Genomic DNA, 18159 nt, shown 5'->3' on the forward strand with positions numbered 1-18159 from the left:
AAAATTTCAGCCTTGGCGTTTCAGTGTAAACAGCAGCGCACGCACCACAGTCCCCAAATGTGTGCATGCATGGACACAGACACAAACATACAGCCAGATATACCTGCATGCGTACCTACATGCGCACACATATGTACACCTATTACATACCACACACACACAAAGGTACACAGAAGAATTGTACATACACCTCTACCCCAGTATAACACTGTCCTCAGGAGCCAAAAAAATCTTACCGTGTTATAGGTGAAACCGCATTATATCGATCTTGCTTTGATCCACCGGAGCGCGCAGCCCCGCCCTTCCCCCCTCCCCCTCCGGAGCGGTGCTTTACCGCATTATATCCAAATTCACGTTATATCGGGGTAGAGGTGTACCTGCAGGACCAGTGATGCATACCAGCAAAGGCACACGTGTATACATGTACACAGATATACCATGCAAATATAGACAAATACACACACACTTACAGGCAGGCTGCCATACACAGATACTTGTATGTCCATTCATATACATGTACCAGTATAAGCACACATGCATAGACATGCTGTACATACATTCCCCCCCTCTCCAATTGAAAAGATGGACAGCATCATTCAGCCTGCAATAGAAAGTGAATTGAATTTACTACAAAGACACCTTTGACTCTGATTAAATTAATTAAATATGTATGCGGGAAGGACACACGTTTTATTTGTACTCAGTGAGTGGTTCCCTCATATCTGATCACACCTCATTGCTGAGGATGCTGGAATCTGGACTGGACAGAGCTGGGCAGGGAACAATCCTCCATAGGTCTCTGTGGATAGACTGTTTCTATCTCTGATCTCTCTGATTCCAGGCATCTCTACTTACTGTTACACTCCCTGGAAATTAACTCTCCATTGCCCCAGACTGACATGGTCCATCTCCCTCTGCCTGGCTTGTCCTCTCTCATCACACCATGTAGAAAACATGAACCACTATGGAATGCCCAGCTGTTCATATGCAATATTTCTGTGGCTTGTCATTGCAGAGTTTTCATGGGTTGAATGTGAACTTTTACATCCAGTCTCGCTTAGCAGCGCTGAGTGTCATCCCTCTCTTGATCCATTCTTGGTATTTCAGTTCTGAACATTTGGGCAATCAACGCTAAAGGAGGGACTTGGGGAGGGGGACGACACACCAGGGGATCTTTGTATGGAAAGAGAGTAAAGGTTAACCCTTTAGGGGAGCAACACTGGGGAATCTCTGTAGCAGAGGAGAAGGCAGTCTTTACCGTACCCTAGAAAACTACCAGTCACAATAGATCAGGAGAGATGGGGAAAGACCAGCAGCTGTAGAGTTTAGAAAGAATGAGAGAAAGCGAAGGGGGAAGAGACAGAGTAATCAGAGACTCCACCAGCCTATGTAAGCTATCAGCTGATTTCATCCTACAGCAGAGAGAGACCCGCTGAGTGCAGCAGCCTTGCTGGCTGCTCCCTAATTGTAACGTGTAACAGATGGGGAGAAGGAATAAGTGGGGATTTCTCTCACCCTGTCATCAGCCCATCTCAGGCAGCTTCACATCCCTCTCTCCATCGGCTGGTCTAGCAGTTAGGGCACCAAAATGCTCTTATTCATCTGAGCTGCAGAGCTCGGTCTAATGCAGTTGAGACTGAGGCTTTTATTCCATCATGGAGATGAGGGGCAGAGGCAGAGAAGGTGATCAGATTGGAGGAAGCAGGGCCTGCTTGGGAGCCAGGGCGGTCTGCAGATTGCACGATCAAAAAAGGCTTTGCTGCAGGACATGTTGAGCAAAAGGAGAATGAGCTCTCAAGTGTGACAGGGCCCTATGTAGGGGGCAGTAGGAGGGAAGAGACAGAGGCTCTCTATATATCAGTAGCAACAGCAAACAGGTTTCCAAAAGCCTTATTCATCCTGCAGGTTTATTTCATTCACTAGATTTGATAACAAATGAGAGAATTTAAATCACCATCCAAGCTTCTTAATATACGTGTGCGCATGTGTCTGTGTGCACCCGTGTGATGTATTTGTGATGTGTGTTTTGGTCTAACCTATTACATTGCCTGCCAGCACAGATCATCTTTTTTGTGGCTGTGATGTCAGAGAGAGGTGCTGTCTGATCGTGCAAGCACAGAATTGGGACTGGGGATGCAGATAGCACAGTGATGTGCATACTATAAGAACCTAGATAGACAGATACTGCGGATAGATTCTGTACTCAGTTCTGACACTGACACCCTTATGGCCTTGGACAAATCACTTCACTCCTCTGTGACTTAGTTTCCCAATCTGCAGAATTAATGACTTCATTACATGCATTTCTAACCTGTCTTCTTTACAGGCGTTACATGGGGAGCTAAAGTAGTAACATGCTACTGTACTGTTCTCTGCATGGTGCTAAATTCTGATTCCTGTGAACAGTGAGACCGAGTGCAGCATGTGGCCTCGGATTGCAAAGCAGAGTTTCATGCTGAGAGCACGTCACTGATGCTCCCTAGCCGCACTGACTCCCTGTTGATTTCATAGTGGAGTTGAAAGCTGCCGACCCCTAATTGGTTTGGGACTGAATTACTTGTCATATCCTCTCTCCCGATATGATACTGCCATAGCTGTGATCAAACAAGATGCCCAAGCTGAAGATCTTTTGATTTAAAGGACTGGCAGAGTGTTTTCTGTGAAAGCCCATCAGCTTTGGACCTTGCTTCCCTCTCCTAAACACATTGCAAAGTCCATTTCTTTCAGGCTCGGGAAGGTGATGGGCTGGGGGATTGGAGGGATAAGCTGTTTGCTATGTAGTTATCATGAAAGCTGGTCAGGAATTTTCCAGCTGAATGATTTTTCCAACAGAAAATGCACTTTCCACCAAAAACAAAATTGTGGGAAAATTTTGTTTTTTCTGGACATTTTTTATTTTTTTTCCACTGGGGAAAATCTAAATGAGATCTTTCATTTGGGGTAACAAAATATTAAACTGAATTTCCCAATCAGTGTATTGCCATGTAGGAGTTGTAGTTTAGGCCCCCATCCTCTCATCTTCCACAAAGCTGGGCTCCACGTGTCCAATAATGCAATGCAGATTTCCCTCTGGCTGAGTGTGCAGTGCATCATGGGAGTAACGTGACTGTGGGTGCACTGTGGGAGATGTAGTCCAGACACATAACCTGGCACGCAAGGGGCGAATGGGGGTGTTAGGCTCCCAGACTACAGCTTGCGTGAGGCAGTGTGCCAGTGTTAGAATATGCAGTGCGTTATTGATCAGATTCAAAGTCTTTTGGGTGAGTTCAATAAACTGAAATGAAACATTTTGATTTTGCAAATGTTGAAACATTTTGTTTTGATATTTCACAATTGGAATTTTTCAGAATTTCCATTCTGCAAAAATGTTGACTTTTCATCCTGATTTGGGACAAAAGCAAATGTTGAAATGTCAGAATTTCTCTCACAATGGAAATTCCAAATTTTGCTCTGCTCTAGTCATTATTAATTTATTCGTTTGGGCTGGTATTTTGATATATTTGATTTTTTTTTGAATTGTTAAAAAAAATTAGGGTTCTGGGTAGGCAATAAAATAAATGTAAATTGTTGTATTCTCCTCCCCACAAAATCAGCTTGTACTATGCTCTGGGTCTCCGACCCTCAAATCTAGCCAGTATACTAAATGACAAGAGATACCAGAACCTACAGCTAGTGAAGACACAGACAAACAGAAACATTTTACATCATATTTTACCTGGCCAGGTTCTGGATCAGCCATATCTCTGAAAGTGAATTCCAAAGTGGAGAGCCCACTCATATGAATGCCCTGGATCCTGTAAGCATCACCCTCAGGACAAATAGCTGACTGTAACTGCTATGGCAGGACATAGCAGGATGTGCAATTTCTGGAAAAAACATAGGTGGAGTTTACACCAGTTAAGGCTTAAAATGTGGATAATGCTAATCACCCACCTCATAGGGGTGGTAACAAAGTGCTTGTAACAAATCCGTGGATTTCTAGGGCTCTGTGGTTGTTGCTACAATGCTCAGAGAGGCCCCTGGGAACTTCATAGCAGCAGCAAGGATAGAATCCAGATCTTCCTGTTCCAAAATTCCAAGCCACTAGTGTTTGAGCTAAAGGAAATTTCCCCCTAGTGGTTGGCCCTATAGGGCTTAAGACACACAATTGAACAGTTCTGCTTCCATCCCGTAGAGAGCAGTGGTATGCATGCATATGCACACGCTAGCCCTCTTGTAAACTTATCCTCAGAGATTTATATGTTCTTTCTCAGCTGAAAGGTCACAACTTAGAAATAGGATTTTTTTTGAAAGCTCAGAACAACTTTTCCATTACAACCAATAAAATTGCATAAACTAATGTCAGCTATGTAGTGATTGGCTAAGTTATATCTTATGTCACAGTCAATGTTCCCTCTAATTTTTGACAGGCCGTGTGTGCAAAAAATTTCTTCTGTGCAAATTTTTGACAGGCCGTGTGCACAAAAAATTTCTTCAGTGCAAATTGTTGTGTGCGTGGTGTTTCGCCGTGTGCGCGGGGTTTAGGATCCGTGTGTGCACGCACACATGCACAGCTTAGAGGGAACAGTGGTCACAGTCCCTCCACCCATAATGAGAAGATGTCTTGAAATCAGCTGCCTTGAAATCAGACAGCATCTCGGACACCCCTGGTTTTCCTTTTTCTCTGAGGAGAAGAATCATGCAGACTGGCTCCATGCAGAAGCATATCTTCCCTGGGACTTTAGTAAAAATGTATTTTACTTGTTAAAATCCTGTGATAGCATTAAAATATAAACAAAGCAGACACATGCTGGTGACTCAAGCTTGGCATTTGTGGCTACTGTCAGCAGACGCCCTTGATGGTATCATGCCTTATAAGTGTTTAGAATCTCACCCTTCCCTGCCATGAGACCTGGTTAAATGAAATTCTTGGTTAACCAAAGTGCTATTGCACAGAATCTGCTTTCTCAAAATCTCATTGTCCCGAAGATTACACCCATGCACACACTAGTCCTTGCCAAAATTTTCAAAAATAGGCTGTAACTTTAGGCTCCTGAATCCATAGTTAGACACCTAAATAAATGGCAGTCGGGAGCTGAAAGGTGCTCACCAGTTTTGAAAATCAGGTCACTAAAATATGAATTTTGGAGCCTAATTTCAGGCTCCTATTTTTGAAAATCATAGTCACAGAGTGTATTTCCCCGCCGACACAAACACACACACTCACCTCACTTGAATATAGCTGAAGGGATTTCCTTCATATTTTCATAGGGAGCAGAATATAAAGTTTCAACCCAAACAAGGAATGTGTCTGTAAATGATGCATGTGTAAAAGCAGTGGGTTAACACGGAATCAATTCTGCAAACTGTCACTTACACATAGTATCCGCGTTAACGTAAATCTGAGTGAGTTACTGGGAAGAGAGCACTGCTGAACTTTACTGGTACAGGGTGCCGCTGTATCATTTCCAGGTTCTTTTTGTGGTGGACAACCTTGATTGATCCAAGTGAACAAGTTCAGGAACCAAACTGGAACCCGAGATAAAAAGTAACTAAGTAAAACACTGATGGAAACTGGAATGACTGTGTCCCCTGACTTAGTTGCTTGTTGAATAGTCCAGTTTTATTCCCATTGAACTGTCCAAATGTTGGGACATCCAGGACTGTAGCCTGTATGGCTTTGTGCAGTCCTGACCATGCAGAACTGCTAAAGTGTAGATGCAGTATTCTGCACATGACGTGTTGCTCTTTGATTGAACAAAATAATTTGTCTGCTAAAGTAATCTCTTATATTTAGGCCATTTTGAAGCTATTTCTGATTAAAGAAAGAAAATGAGAGGAAACTTCTCTAATGTTATGAGAAATGGAATAAAGGAAGAACAAGTGGTGTGATCTGAAATGGATGTGAGACCAATCCTGATGGGAAATCCTGCTTCCCACTTCCCATGCTCTAGGGGACCGAAGAGTGGCATCATGCCACCCTAGCAAGTCTATGGCAGAGCCAGAAACTGAACCAAAGAGTCCTGCTCTAATCACTAAACAACACTGCCTCTCCTGTCTTTTAGTTTCATAAGTAATTTCTGATGTAAATAATGTGCAGATCTGTTTGGATCAGAGGTAAATACTGTTCTAAAGTGAGGAAAGCCCCTGTAATGAGAGACTATTCAGAACTGTTTCTTGGGAGCTTAGGTTAACCCATCTTCTACTCTTCCCTTCTGGCTCATATAATATTAAACACACACGAGGCGCACACACTCACCACAAATTCAAACACATGCAGATACAGACTCACATGCAGGAACAAACACGCACCCTTGCAGCTGCTCATTGACACGCACAGCCTCCTCCGCTGGCTGTCGCAGAGAATCGAGTTCTTTTAGCCTTCCTTCCCCAGAGCACCCAGTCTGTGGTGACTGAGCTGGCAGCGTGACCGCCAGCCAGCAGGAGGCTGCCGGAATTCCGATGAGTTAATCTCATCACTTTATCACAGGGCACTTACAGAAATTACAAGCCAGCGTGAGCAGCTCAGCTGTGCTGGCAGCCGGCCCAGGACCCATAAAAGAAATTGAGAGGAGAAAAAAAAAAGTCAAAGAACTTTGCTAAAGTTTTGAAGACAGTAGCTTTTCTTGGATGAGTTTTGCTTGGCTAACACTGACTGCGTCTTTCTCTCCTCTGTGGTGTCCTCCTCGCTTCACCCCCTGCAAAATGAAGAACCATTTTAGGCAAAGGTACTTCATCCCTGCACATCATCCTGTTTACAGCAGAGAACAGATTTGGGCCAAGTGACATCTGGTGTAATTGCACAGAAGTAAATGGAGTTTTACACTGGGGTGAACTGGCATGAAAGGGACATATTGAGACTGATTCTCCACTGGCTTGCATGTTTGCACCTGTACAAGTGGATATAAAATGCTGTTCTGACTTAATACTTTGCCAGATGTAAATGACGACGCAAGGTGTGTGGCAGGGAAGAAAGGGGCACAGAAGCATGGATAGAATTAAAAGAGAAGCCAGGAAATGAAGGATCCGCTATGCAAGGGACTACTGCATTCCCATCCTGAAGGGTCGGTCTGAGAGATGAGCACCCTCCTTTTGCTCTGCTATGGCTATTGTACTGACTGTGGGGAGCCACTGGCTCTTGCATACAGACTGTAGCATTTACAGGCTGGTACTCCATCTGACAGTGTCAGAGCTTTCTCAGGGTACCTTCATGTGACAGTCCCAATTTCTTACATGACAATTGGCTCCTCAAATTGGGAGTAATGTGAAGCGGTGGAATCTTTGCCTTAATCCATCTGTGATGACCTTGAGCTGCAATGTGAGGAGCCCTTGTCATCCACAGATGCAAAGTTTTGATATGAAGACGCACAAACCTCATAGCAGCATAGTGCAGTGTTGCTGCCTCATGAGGTGACTGCTGAAATCCCATAACATTATGGTGCTGTAGGCCTCTTAGCAGGAGGTGGGGCCTCATTTGGGAGGGCTGGGGTTTTGCTTGTGAAAGAGAGGCTTGGAAACAGAAAGACGGGAACCACCCTGACAAAATGAATCTGCCACGTTCTTCTCCTTCGGGGTGTTACTGCATACTCCTCATATGTGGGACACAGCAGCTGTGCAACCCTGAGGGCAGGGACGCTGCACTCTCCAGTCTGTGGCTCACTGGATGTACAGGAACAGAAGTGGGAGTTCATTTATTACCTTGGGACCAAGCCTGAATCTCAATTTCCAGTTTTCAGAGATATTTGATACTTAGACGGCTATTGAAATTCAGGTGTTGTACAATGCTGAGGTATATACTGAATGGAAGTGGCTTGTGCAGCTCTCTCCGCTTCCACACAGCGTCCGTGTCTCCGATCCAACTGTGTGATGGCAGTGCTGCGAGCATGCAGACGAGCGATGGCTGAGAATTTAACAGTGACGCTGGAGATCACTGTCAGGGTGCAGGGCTTACAAGACAAGAATCTGAAGGTGAAAGCTCTACATACTGCATGCAGACATCAAGTCTTTGTGCCTTTGGGGCTTACAGTGCTCCTGGCCCCATGCCACCAGTGTGGGACTGAAATTCTCCCACATAACACTGTGAGCTAAACAGCTGGTGAATCCTTCACTTTGAATTTCCCTTCTCTGCCCATCTTTAGCCCTCTTCCACTCAGATTTTCAATGGGCTTTATATGGGGTTGGTCTAACTAAACTTCACCTCTCACCCCATCGCCATGCAAAAGGTGGGTATTAGAGCATCCCCATTATACAGTGAGCTGTAGCTCACGAAAGCTTATGCTCAAATAAATTTGTTAGTCTCTAAGGTGCCACAAGTACTCCTTTTCGTTATACAGAGGGGGGACTTGTTGAAGATCACACAAGTCCACTGCAAAACCAGGAACAGAACCCTGGAGTCCTAACTCCCAGACTTCTGCTCCAACCCCACTAAATCAAACTCTCCCTCCCTGATGTGGTTATAGAAGCCAGGAGTCCTGACTCCCTCTCCCCTCTGCTCTAACACTAAATGAGTACTCCTTCCCAGGGCTACCAATGAAAATCCAGGAGTCCTAAATCTCAATTTCTGCTCTAGCCCACCAGAACAAACTCCCCCCACAAAACTGAGTATGGAACCTGGGACTCCTGACATAAAGCTGCCTGCCTTAACTACTAGACCTGCATTTCTTGAATACATTATTGCTGTCGATGTATCACTATCAAGCTTAGATTTCCAACCCCCTCTCTTCATCCCTTATACTGAACAGTCCTGTCCAGAAGTATCTTCTGAAGAGTGGTTGGCAGGAGGTGAGACAGCCCCATTTGTTACAGTCTTTAACAGTAGGGTTAAAAAAGTTCTGTGATGCTGTGACCGGGCATTACAGCACTTACATCCTCATGTCAGGTCATTGTACCTGTGTCTGAGGTTGTGTTCTTGCTTCATGATAGTGCGCCATGTGGCAGGAAATAAATTTGGGGTGCTTTCTTTGCCCTTGGGTGTTGCAAGGGATGAACCAGAGCCCTGGCAGCTGGAGTGGGAGGTGACCTAAAAGAAGAAAGTGAGAGGTGCACCTGGAAACATGGGGGCTCTGTGTGCTGAGCTCAGGGACTAGAGGTAGGAACTGACAGGATCAATATCCCTCAAATGCAGTAGGAAGCCTCCATCCCTCTTTGGAGCAAAGTCCTCAGAAGAAGTCCCTGTTTGTAACAAAACCAGATTCTGTTTTCATTAAGAAACCAGAGTCTCTGGCCAGGTTTGCTGAAGCCCATGCACCTTTTGCCAAGTCCAGCGGCCAAGTTTCAGGAGATCTGCGTTCAGTTTCTAGTTTCCATGGGAAACCATTGGAAATGTGTTTGTCCTTGTGATTTTGACCCAAAACCAGGAAAAAAATCAGTATTTTTGGATAAATTTGACTTTGTGTTGGGGGTTCATTTGAACTCCAAATAAATTCAAAGACAAGATCAGGGGACATCAGTGGCACATCAAGTGAAACCAAAAAGGTTTGCATTATCCTTCCTGTAACCAAACCTGGGGTATTCCACAGGAATGTCCTACTCCAGATCGAGCACTTCCCTGCCCCTGCTATCCCATTGTACTGTGCCAGATCATAAGCATAAGATCATTAGAGTCAGTGTGTGACACAGTGAAGAGAAAAGTCACTTCCCCAGCTCCCTGCCCCCCAAAAACAAAAGGTGGAAAAGATCAGCAAGAGTCCCAAAGCCCTGAGGGAAACACAATCATCACAGGAAAGGCTGAGACTAGGGCAGCAAACGGAACAATCCCCATGGGTTGGGCTCCTGGGGATACGGTTATAACAGTAAGGGATATGTGCCAATAATAACGCCAGGTGCATTGATTAGACTGGTAAGCAGTGCATCTCAGAGACACTACATGGCTGAAGGCCAAGCACCCCCAGCTGGGCTTGTACTCTAATTCCACCTGCAAGTACTGCTTTTTATTTAATGTTTTCATTTTGCTTTTCTAACAAAGAAGCCCAGCCTGTGTGGTAACCCCAAACATTTTCACAGATGGAGTCGTCATCACAGTCCCCTAGTGTGTGAATGAAGGAACGGACAGTATGCATCTGGGTGGTGTAGGGGGTATAAGGGTATTACCCAGTGCAGGCAGGAGGCATTGTACTCTGGCCATGATAGTGATTCCTGCTGTTAGAGGGAACAAGGCCTCTTGAGTGACCATCTCTGTGTTTGATTGCAGGGAACATTGAATACAGCTGCCCAGCCACCAATGAGTGTGAGATCACGAAACGGAGGCGCAAGTCCTGTCAGGCCTGTCGCTTCATGAAATGCCTCAAAGTGGGGATGCTGAAAGAAGGTAAGATAGAGGGTACTAGGGACTTGGGACCACTCACTACCTTTGAGCCTGGGCCAGGCCTCGTACCAGCTTCCAGACTGACTGCACAGGGGCCTCCCTGGCTTTCCCAAGGTGCAGCCCTTATAAAGGACTCAGGAAGGACAACAATCTGTTTCTGCTAAGTGGGAAGATGGACCCTATGAGGGCTAGTTTCAGGGTATGTCTACACTTACCTCCGGAGCGATCAATCCGGGGGGGATCGATTTATCGTGGCTAGTGAAGACGCGATAAATCGACGCCGAGTGCTCTCCCATCAACTCTGGTACTCCACCGGAGCAAGAAGTGTAGGCGGAGTCAATGGGGGAGCATCAGCAGTCGACCTACTGCAGTGAAGACACCCCAGTAAGTAGATCTAAGTACGTTGACTTCAGCTATGTTATTCACGTAGCTGAAGTTGTGTAACTGAGATCGATGCCCCCCATCTCTCCCCTTCCACCCCCATCCCCCAGTGTAGACCAGGCCTCAGTCTCCAAAGGGCAGGGTCCTTATGTTATATTTTGTATGGAGCTGCAAATCTGACAATTAGTGAGAGCCTGACCCATGATAGTGTACATTCCCCTTCTAAAGGAACCCCAGATGGGGGCACATCCCTCCCTCCCACAGTGACTTGGCTGAGTAACTGTACTAGTACCTGTACAACTGGAGGGAAGAGGGAATTATTGTTGTTAATGAACAGGTTGGGTTGTTTGTAGGGGAGGGTGAAGTTGGCATGAAGACATGTCACAGAGTGCAAGGAGGGTCTGACAGCTATTCCATTCTGAGGGGAGGCTTTAAGAAAGTGGTGGGGAAGAGACCTTTGTCCCTGAGCAGGTGGGTCCCTCTGCCCTGCATGCTCAGCCTGTCTCTCCCCTCTCTGAGCCTATTGATCTGCGCAATGTTCTCTGAGCAGCGCTCGGCTCCTTTCTTGCGCTGCTCTTTCCCCTCATCCTTGTCTATTCAAGGTGAACCACTGGGAATTCAGTGGCAATTAAACACATTCTTATGGATTGACTTTAAAGCTTCATTTCCCCAAGTTCCTTCTGGGAGAGGAAGGGAGGAGAGGCACTGCTTGTAATTCTCTGCATTGCTGTACCTGGCAAAGCACAGCGGCTTCAGCCTAACCCCAGTGAATAGCAGCCGGCAGTTGTCTGTGCAGGTCCAGCACGCTTGAGCCAAGGATGCCAGCACTTCACACTACTCACTTCCAGGCACGCCATCCTATGAGCCAGTGATGAATTGTAAGCTCTTGCCAGGAGGGTGTGTTGCTTTGCTGTGGGGTGCTGATACTTATCTCCTGGGAGACAGGCTGGTGGCAGCCAGTGCTGTTAGGAATGTAGATTAGATTTTAAACCCTTGGCTGTTCTTTGATGGATGTGTAATGTCTGGGGCTAGATATCTTCCTACCACAGCTCTCCAGTGACTGACTTTGTGAGGGTGTGAGCAGTGTACTGTCTGACCCTCCATGGCCTTGCCTTAGAAGGTGATGGAGTCTGAAGGATACATCAATCTGTTTATAAGAGGGATGCACCTACTTTTGGGTTAGGGGTTGACCCCCTTGATACCACTGCATTCAGTACTGCAGAAAATGAAGTATCCTCTGGTCTCTTTTGCTATTTCATGTTTATTGACACTTATTTGCTGTCGTGTCTTATGATACCAAACAGCCTTAATGGCAGAGTTCCTTACTGTTCTTCTTATAGGGACTGAAACTGCATCATTAAAATCAATCAGAGTTTTGCTACTGATGTCAGTGGATCTATGACTGGACCTGTAATATTTTAGATACGTAATATAAAGGTAGTTCAACAGTAGTATAATATATGTGCATATAATAATCTACGCCAGGGCGGAGGAGATTGGTTGAGTGATCTGAAAACAGATCTGGTATCCAGGATTCCTGGTTTTGACACAGACTTGCTGGGAGAGTTAAGGCATGCTTTTCCACTCAGTTCCTCAGTTTCCCCATTGTAAAATAAAGATCATACTGACCTGGTTTGCAGGTGGACTCTGTGGATTGATTAGTTAACTTACGTAAAGTCCTGTGGAAATACAACATATTATTATATAGAATTCAGTCAATGCACATTTTTAAAAGCCAAAGCCAAAAAGGGGAAAAAAATGGTTTTATAGTACATGGTCTCCACAGAGTCAGGAGTTTCTGGAAAGAGGAAATCCATAATTGTTTGACTTTCTGCTCAAAAATGGAGAATTGACAGAGGATTTCGATTATAAAAGGTTCATTGGTCTTTCCCATCTCTGATTTCTGTGATTCTATTAGATCATCCACTCCATCTCCCAGCCAGGGCAGGATTGTTCCCCTTTGTACATTTTCTAGTGCTTTGTCCGGTCTAGTTTTTAAAGTCCCAAGTGGCAGGGTTTCCCTGGAGAGATTGCTCTGATTTCTTGAAGAGCTCACTGTGAAGAAGTGTATCTGGATACCCATGCTAAGTTTCCTCCATTTTAATAATTTCATCTAATTATTCCTAGTTCTCCCCACTCCCTTATATCACACCAAGTAACTCCCCTCTCTCTTCTTGGTGTTTACCCCTTTCAAAAGACTGTTAACACATTTCTCCCCCCAGCTGCCAGGAAACGAGGTGGGCACTAGAGACTACAGATGGTCTAATGGTTAAAGCAAAAGATCAGGGAGTCAGGACCCTGGTTCTATTCTCTGATGCCCCTGTGGCCTTGGGCAACTATTTTCTGTAATGGTTCAGTGTAAAGACACTGACCATCCTCACAGGAGGGTTGGGAGACTGCACTGGTTAATATTTAGTTCAGCTGCTTTGAGATCTTTGAGCAGTAGGTACTACAGAGGGGGAAAGTATTAATTTTAATTTATTGTATTACATATTTATACCTTCCTGCCTGCTCGGCACTTGAGTTAAGCCAGAGGGATGTCTGGGGACAATATGTAGAGGTGACACGAAGAAAGCTGGTAATGATTCTGAGCCTGCTCCTGTTGGGATCCATGGCATGATTTCCATGGGAGCAGGCTCAGACCACAGTTGGTATGTGTGGGCATGAGCAGGAATACACATGCTCCCCCCTGCATCAGGTGAAGATGGAATGATCCAGTAGGATGCATTGATATGACTGTGCCCCTTTAAGACCCAGCAAGACTATCCCTGGGATGAACACAGCAGTGCAGGTTTGTTATGGGGGAAAGTGAATGAGAAACAGGCAGGAAGGGAGCCAAGTGAGAGATCAATAGGTTTCTCAGATATCCCCAGGTCACTTTCTTTAAGAGAGCCCTGATCAATGGGCTGCAACCAGGGAGTTGCACAGGCACCGGAGTTTTGACATCTCAGGTTCTTCCAGCGTGATGCGGCAGAGCATGGGAGACTTGCTAGGGAGAATACAACATGGTGCAGAAAACTCTTTTTGCAGAGCACATCTGGCTCCTATTCCTAAAGCATTTGCTTTTTGTAGCTTTTTTGCCTGTGAATCTCTCTCTCTTTTCATCTAGAGCTTACCCCAGTTAGTACTAATTGGCCCCCTTGTTGGCAGTCTCAGCAGAGAAGCCAAGGCTGTGTGGACCTGAAATTCTACCTAACCGCCAGAGAAAGGCATGTAACCTGGGAACTCTGTGCTACTTGTGCTGTACTGTTTGGTGTCCCTGCCTGAATGACATCAGGGGACAGTGGTTGAGAACCTTTCACCATCTCCTGTGCAGGGCCAGGCACTATCCTGGTCCATGTGTTCCTACTGTGCAAAGACTGGGGAATCTAGAGCAAACTGGTACAGATTCCTGTGTACCCCACACACAGGACAGTGGAACTGGGCCTGTAAAGGGAGAGCATATGCTGCTGCTTGCAAAAGAGAGGGGATGTTCAGGACTGTGCGCCCCCACCGGCATTGTCTGTTTCAGACACACAATTGCTGGAACGTAGCTCCTCCTTATCCCACTCCAACACAGGCAGTGCTTACAGCACAGTCTTGCCTGAAGTGCTTATACTTTGCTACCTCCTGATCATGGATTTGTGGATCTCTGGAGTGCTGCAGATATGACTCTTCTAATCCCTGTCTGTGCCGTATCAGCTATGGGGAGAATAAGCCTTTGCTACTCATCCCTCAGTCAGCTGTTGTGTTTCTTTTTTCTAAGAGTTTTTCAGTCATGCTCACAGTTTCTTTGTCTAAAAGTGGAGGAGAAGGATGTAATTTCAGACAATGTTCATGTAAATGGGTTCAGAGAAAGGGGGATTGGTTCCAGATGGAAGCTGATTGGATAAGGTCTCCCAGCCCAACTTCTCCATCTTTCTGATACTGCACTGAGGTCACAATCCTATGTTTGTTACCTCATAGGGTGTTGCTATGGAAATGACTATGGTGTCAGTTTTCCCTGAAGGAGCCAACAGGAGAAGAGGGTGCCAATCCTTTGTTTAAACATAAACAGCGTGAGCAGCTACAAGACATGGGAAGGGGGATGATGTATGGCCAGTGAGAAGCAGCTGCATGTTAAATTCCCCCTGGAAAAATCCCTTGTTGAGGGGAAAGGGAGTGGGAGGAGGCCTGTTTGCTGGGATCACTGGAAACCTCACCACAGACAAATGCGCAAAGTGAAGAAGGAGAGGAGCTAGAAGTTGCCAGAAGTATTGAGGGCACAACAAAGATACCCTCCAGCCCCATACTAGGTGAGCTCACAGGCAGCTTATTGAGCAGAATGGCCCTAGGAGTTCCTTGTGTGGTCATTCAGCCCTTTGTGATATCCCACTGAGACCTTTCCCCGCAGGGAATGCTTGCCTTGTCCCTGAAGCCGCGTAAACGGCAGGTGGCTGCCACTGCTCACAGTTCTGTGTTGGTGCCTCTTATTCTCATTGCAGCTTGGCACACGCCTGGCAGGCTACCAAGGCTCAGCCCACTCAGTCACTTTTCACTTTGAAAGAGAAACTGTTTAATCTTCCAAAGGCCCCGTCCTTTCAGTGCCTGCTCCCTCGATGCTGCTTTTAGCTCCACTGCACTTCTGCAGCAGCATTTCACACATCTAATAGGAGTCAGAGAAACTCTGAAGGGAAAAATGCTCTGAAGTCAGGAGTGCCAGATCCCTTCACAAAGCACATGGGTGGGGCAGGGGAAAGAGGAGGGGTCACCAAAGTGCATAGCCCTCTAATAATCCTGTCATGCTTTGCTGGCTGGCCGGCCATGGAGAGCACATCCTGCATTCTTGCTGTTTTCTTTCTCAAGTGAAGCAGTAAGAATCTGTTTTATGTTGCTAAGACTTAGCCATCTTCTGCTCCCTGCAAGCAGTGTGCTGAGACTCATCTCTTTTGAGTCCTCACTCCCTGTAAGGACTGGGAGCAAGTCTCTGAAGTAGGCTAATGGCCTCCATCCAGTTCCTCGTGGACTGGTAAAAACTATCATTACAGTTGGTACTAACTGGCTCCTACACTGGCACTCTCAGCAAATAAGCCAAATATTGATTGGGCTATGGAGCCAGGAGCCCCTCTCACTCTAGAGATGGTCCCAGAAGACCACGGGTGGGGATTAACACTACCACTGCTCATGCTGTACCCATTATTCTGTGGATAAACAGAGGCGCTTTGCTCTCCACAGATGTTAATTACACACATTTCACCAGCCTCAAATTTGCTAAAAATACTGCTTGTAAAGGACTGAGAGTAAGTTGCTCAGGAGGGGCAGTTTCTGAAGCTGCTAGTTCAGGAAAAATGATTCCATAAAAGGATCTGAAATCTGTTCAAACTAAACCTGGTACTCTGGGGAATTGCAGATTGGTACCAGGATGATGGGGTTTGTCAGATGCCCCTTCTGATCTGGTGCCTCCATGGCCACTGCAGGAACCTGTATGCTGTCTCACCTGGCAGGTATAGTATGAGGGAAGCTTTCCCCTGAGGCAAAGGAGTGTTCAGCTATTGCATAAAGCAGACAACAACTGTAGTCTCCCAGATTTCCAGCATTTTACCTATAAGAACTAGAGTAATAAAGGCAGGAATGGGAACTTCCATCCTAGGGCAAGAGCTTTTGCTCCGTGAAGATTCTCCATACTTAGCGTGTCTGGGAAGGGAAGTGTTCTTCTTACTTTCCTGCACCAATCGCATTGCACCAGGATTCTGAGGACTCCCCCAGTGACTGTGCAACTTGTGTTTCTTTGTGAGATGGGATGTGGTGAGACTGACAAATGCAAAGAAGGTTCTTTTCATAGCAGAAAGAAGAGGCTGGGTCTCCAGGAGCAGAAGAGGGACTTTCATCAACAATAAGAGACTCCCAGAAGACACTCTGACTTGGCAAAAATGGGATATGATTTATTTTCCTCTCTACATATTCCATTCTCCCAAGAACTGGAACTTCCATGGTACAGGAATCCCAGTTACTGAGATTCCAGAATGAGCCTTTCCTTTGCTACCTTTTGCTACTTGTCACACTCGTGAATTTCCAAAGGACATGACAGAAAATACGTTAGGGCTTGTCTACGCTGGCTTGACTGTCTACGCTGGCAGTGAAAAAACACCCCCCTGAGCGCAGCAAGTTGCAGCCCTGTAAAGCGCCAGTGTAAACAGTGCCCCAGCTCTGAGAGCTACGCCCCCCGTTGAGATGGGTTTTTTTAGAGCGCTGTGCCGTGACCACACAAGGAACGTTAAAGCGTTGCTGTGGCAGAGTTGCCAGTGTAGACTAGCCCTTAAAATTCAACAGTGCGTCCAAATTCTTTCTGTTGCCAATCTCACAAGCTCTTGGACTCCTCTCTTCCTAATCTAATCTCTTTCTGGTGCACTCATCACCTGAGTACCACCATTGTGGGGCCAGGTAGTGAAATAAAATCTGAATGGGAAGTAAACAATGACCACAGAATTGACCCAACTATCCTTTCTGTTAACTGTATACCTTCCCAGCACATTTCCAACTGCCATGGGAATGGTCTCAATCCTAGGACCTTCCAACCTTATACCAACTCGATCTTTTTGCTCTCCAAGCCTCTCCATGTCCATGTATTTGGGAAGTAGTCACTGTTCACTTTTAGTGATGAGAAGAATGGAAATCAAACTCATCTCTCACCCCAATCAACTGTTCCTTGCAACTTGACCTTCTTTCTGTGAACCCAGTCTGTGAGCTGTGAAGTTCTGTAGACAATGGCACTTTACTCAGGTTTAGCCTCCATTTTGCTGTTCCCAACCCAACCAGCTGCATGGAATGGCAGGTGCCACCCAGTGTTTGTAACAGAAATAGATTCACTTCTCACCCATGGCCAACCCACATCTCTCGTGATGTGAATAGAATATGGTGGTCTTGTAACTAAACGGGAAATGGCAGGCATCAGTGATCTCAGTCCACTTCCATTTAATAACCCTGCACAAAGCCCCAGAAAGCTGGATAAACAGTAGAGCTTGCTTCCAGCAGAGTAACCGAATCTGGGGTGTCTCTTTTCTGTTTAAGTTTCAGAATCTCTCAATAGAGCAAAGTGTTTCCAGAAACCTCCCTCCTCCACCTCCTGCCCCCATCCTTGTTTTCAGACCATGAGTTTCCTAAATGATATTTGATTTCAGTGAAAGCTCAGCTGGAATCCATGCAATATGCTTGGGCTGTCTCGGTGCTTCGTGGGAAGGATGAGGACTCCTCTGGGAATTCTGGGTAATTGGGTTAGTGGCCAGCTCATGTCAGGAAATTAAAAGGCAGCCCCGATCAGGTTGCTGCTGCAGGGATTTAATGGTTTTGTATTTATAGAGTATTCTGCCTCTAGCTCATGCCAGAAATATCACTTTTCTAAGCATCCAAATGAAGAAAGAGAATGAAAAACAATTTTTCTTTCTCTAAAATACCCCTGTGCTTAAAAACAAACAAACAAACAAACAAACTCCATGCCCTTTAGAGCAGGAGCCAGGGGCAGTAACACTTTGATGTCTGTG

At 45.8% G+C, this 18159-nt stretch overlaps 1 protein-coding gene across 3 annotated transcripts in view; it reads left to right on the forward strand.

Moving 5' to 3' along the window:
* The window catches only part of ESRRB (estrogen related receptor beta), a 170573-nt gene that overhangs the window by 117115 nt on the left and 35299 nt on the right, over positions 1 to 18159 (forward strand). For all 3 annotated transcript variants that reach the window (XM_075129794.1, XM_048855573.2, XM_048855571.2), the window contains one exon: positions 10169 to 10285. In XM_075129794.1, coding sequence (XP_074985895.1) covers positions 10169 to 10285 — 117 coding nt within the window. The remainder of the gene's footprint in view (positions 1 to 10168; positions 10286 to 18159) is intronic.

This window comes from Caretta caretta, chromosome 6, assembly GCF_965140235.1.
Source record: "Caretta caretta isolate rCarCar2 chromosome 6, rCarCar1.hap1, whole genome shotgun sequence".
NCBI lineage: Eukaryota > Metazoa > Chordata > Testudines > Cheloniidae > Caretta > Caretta caretta.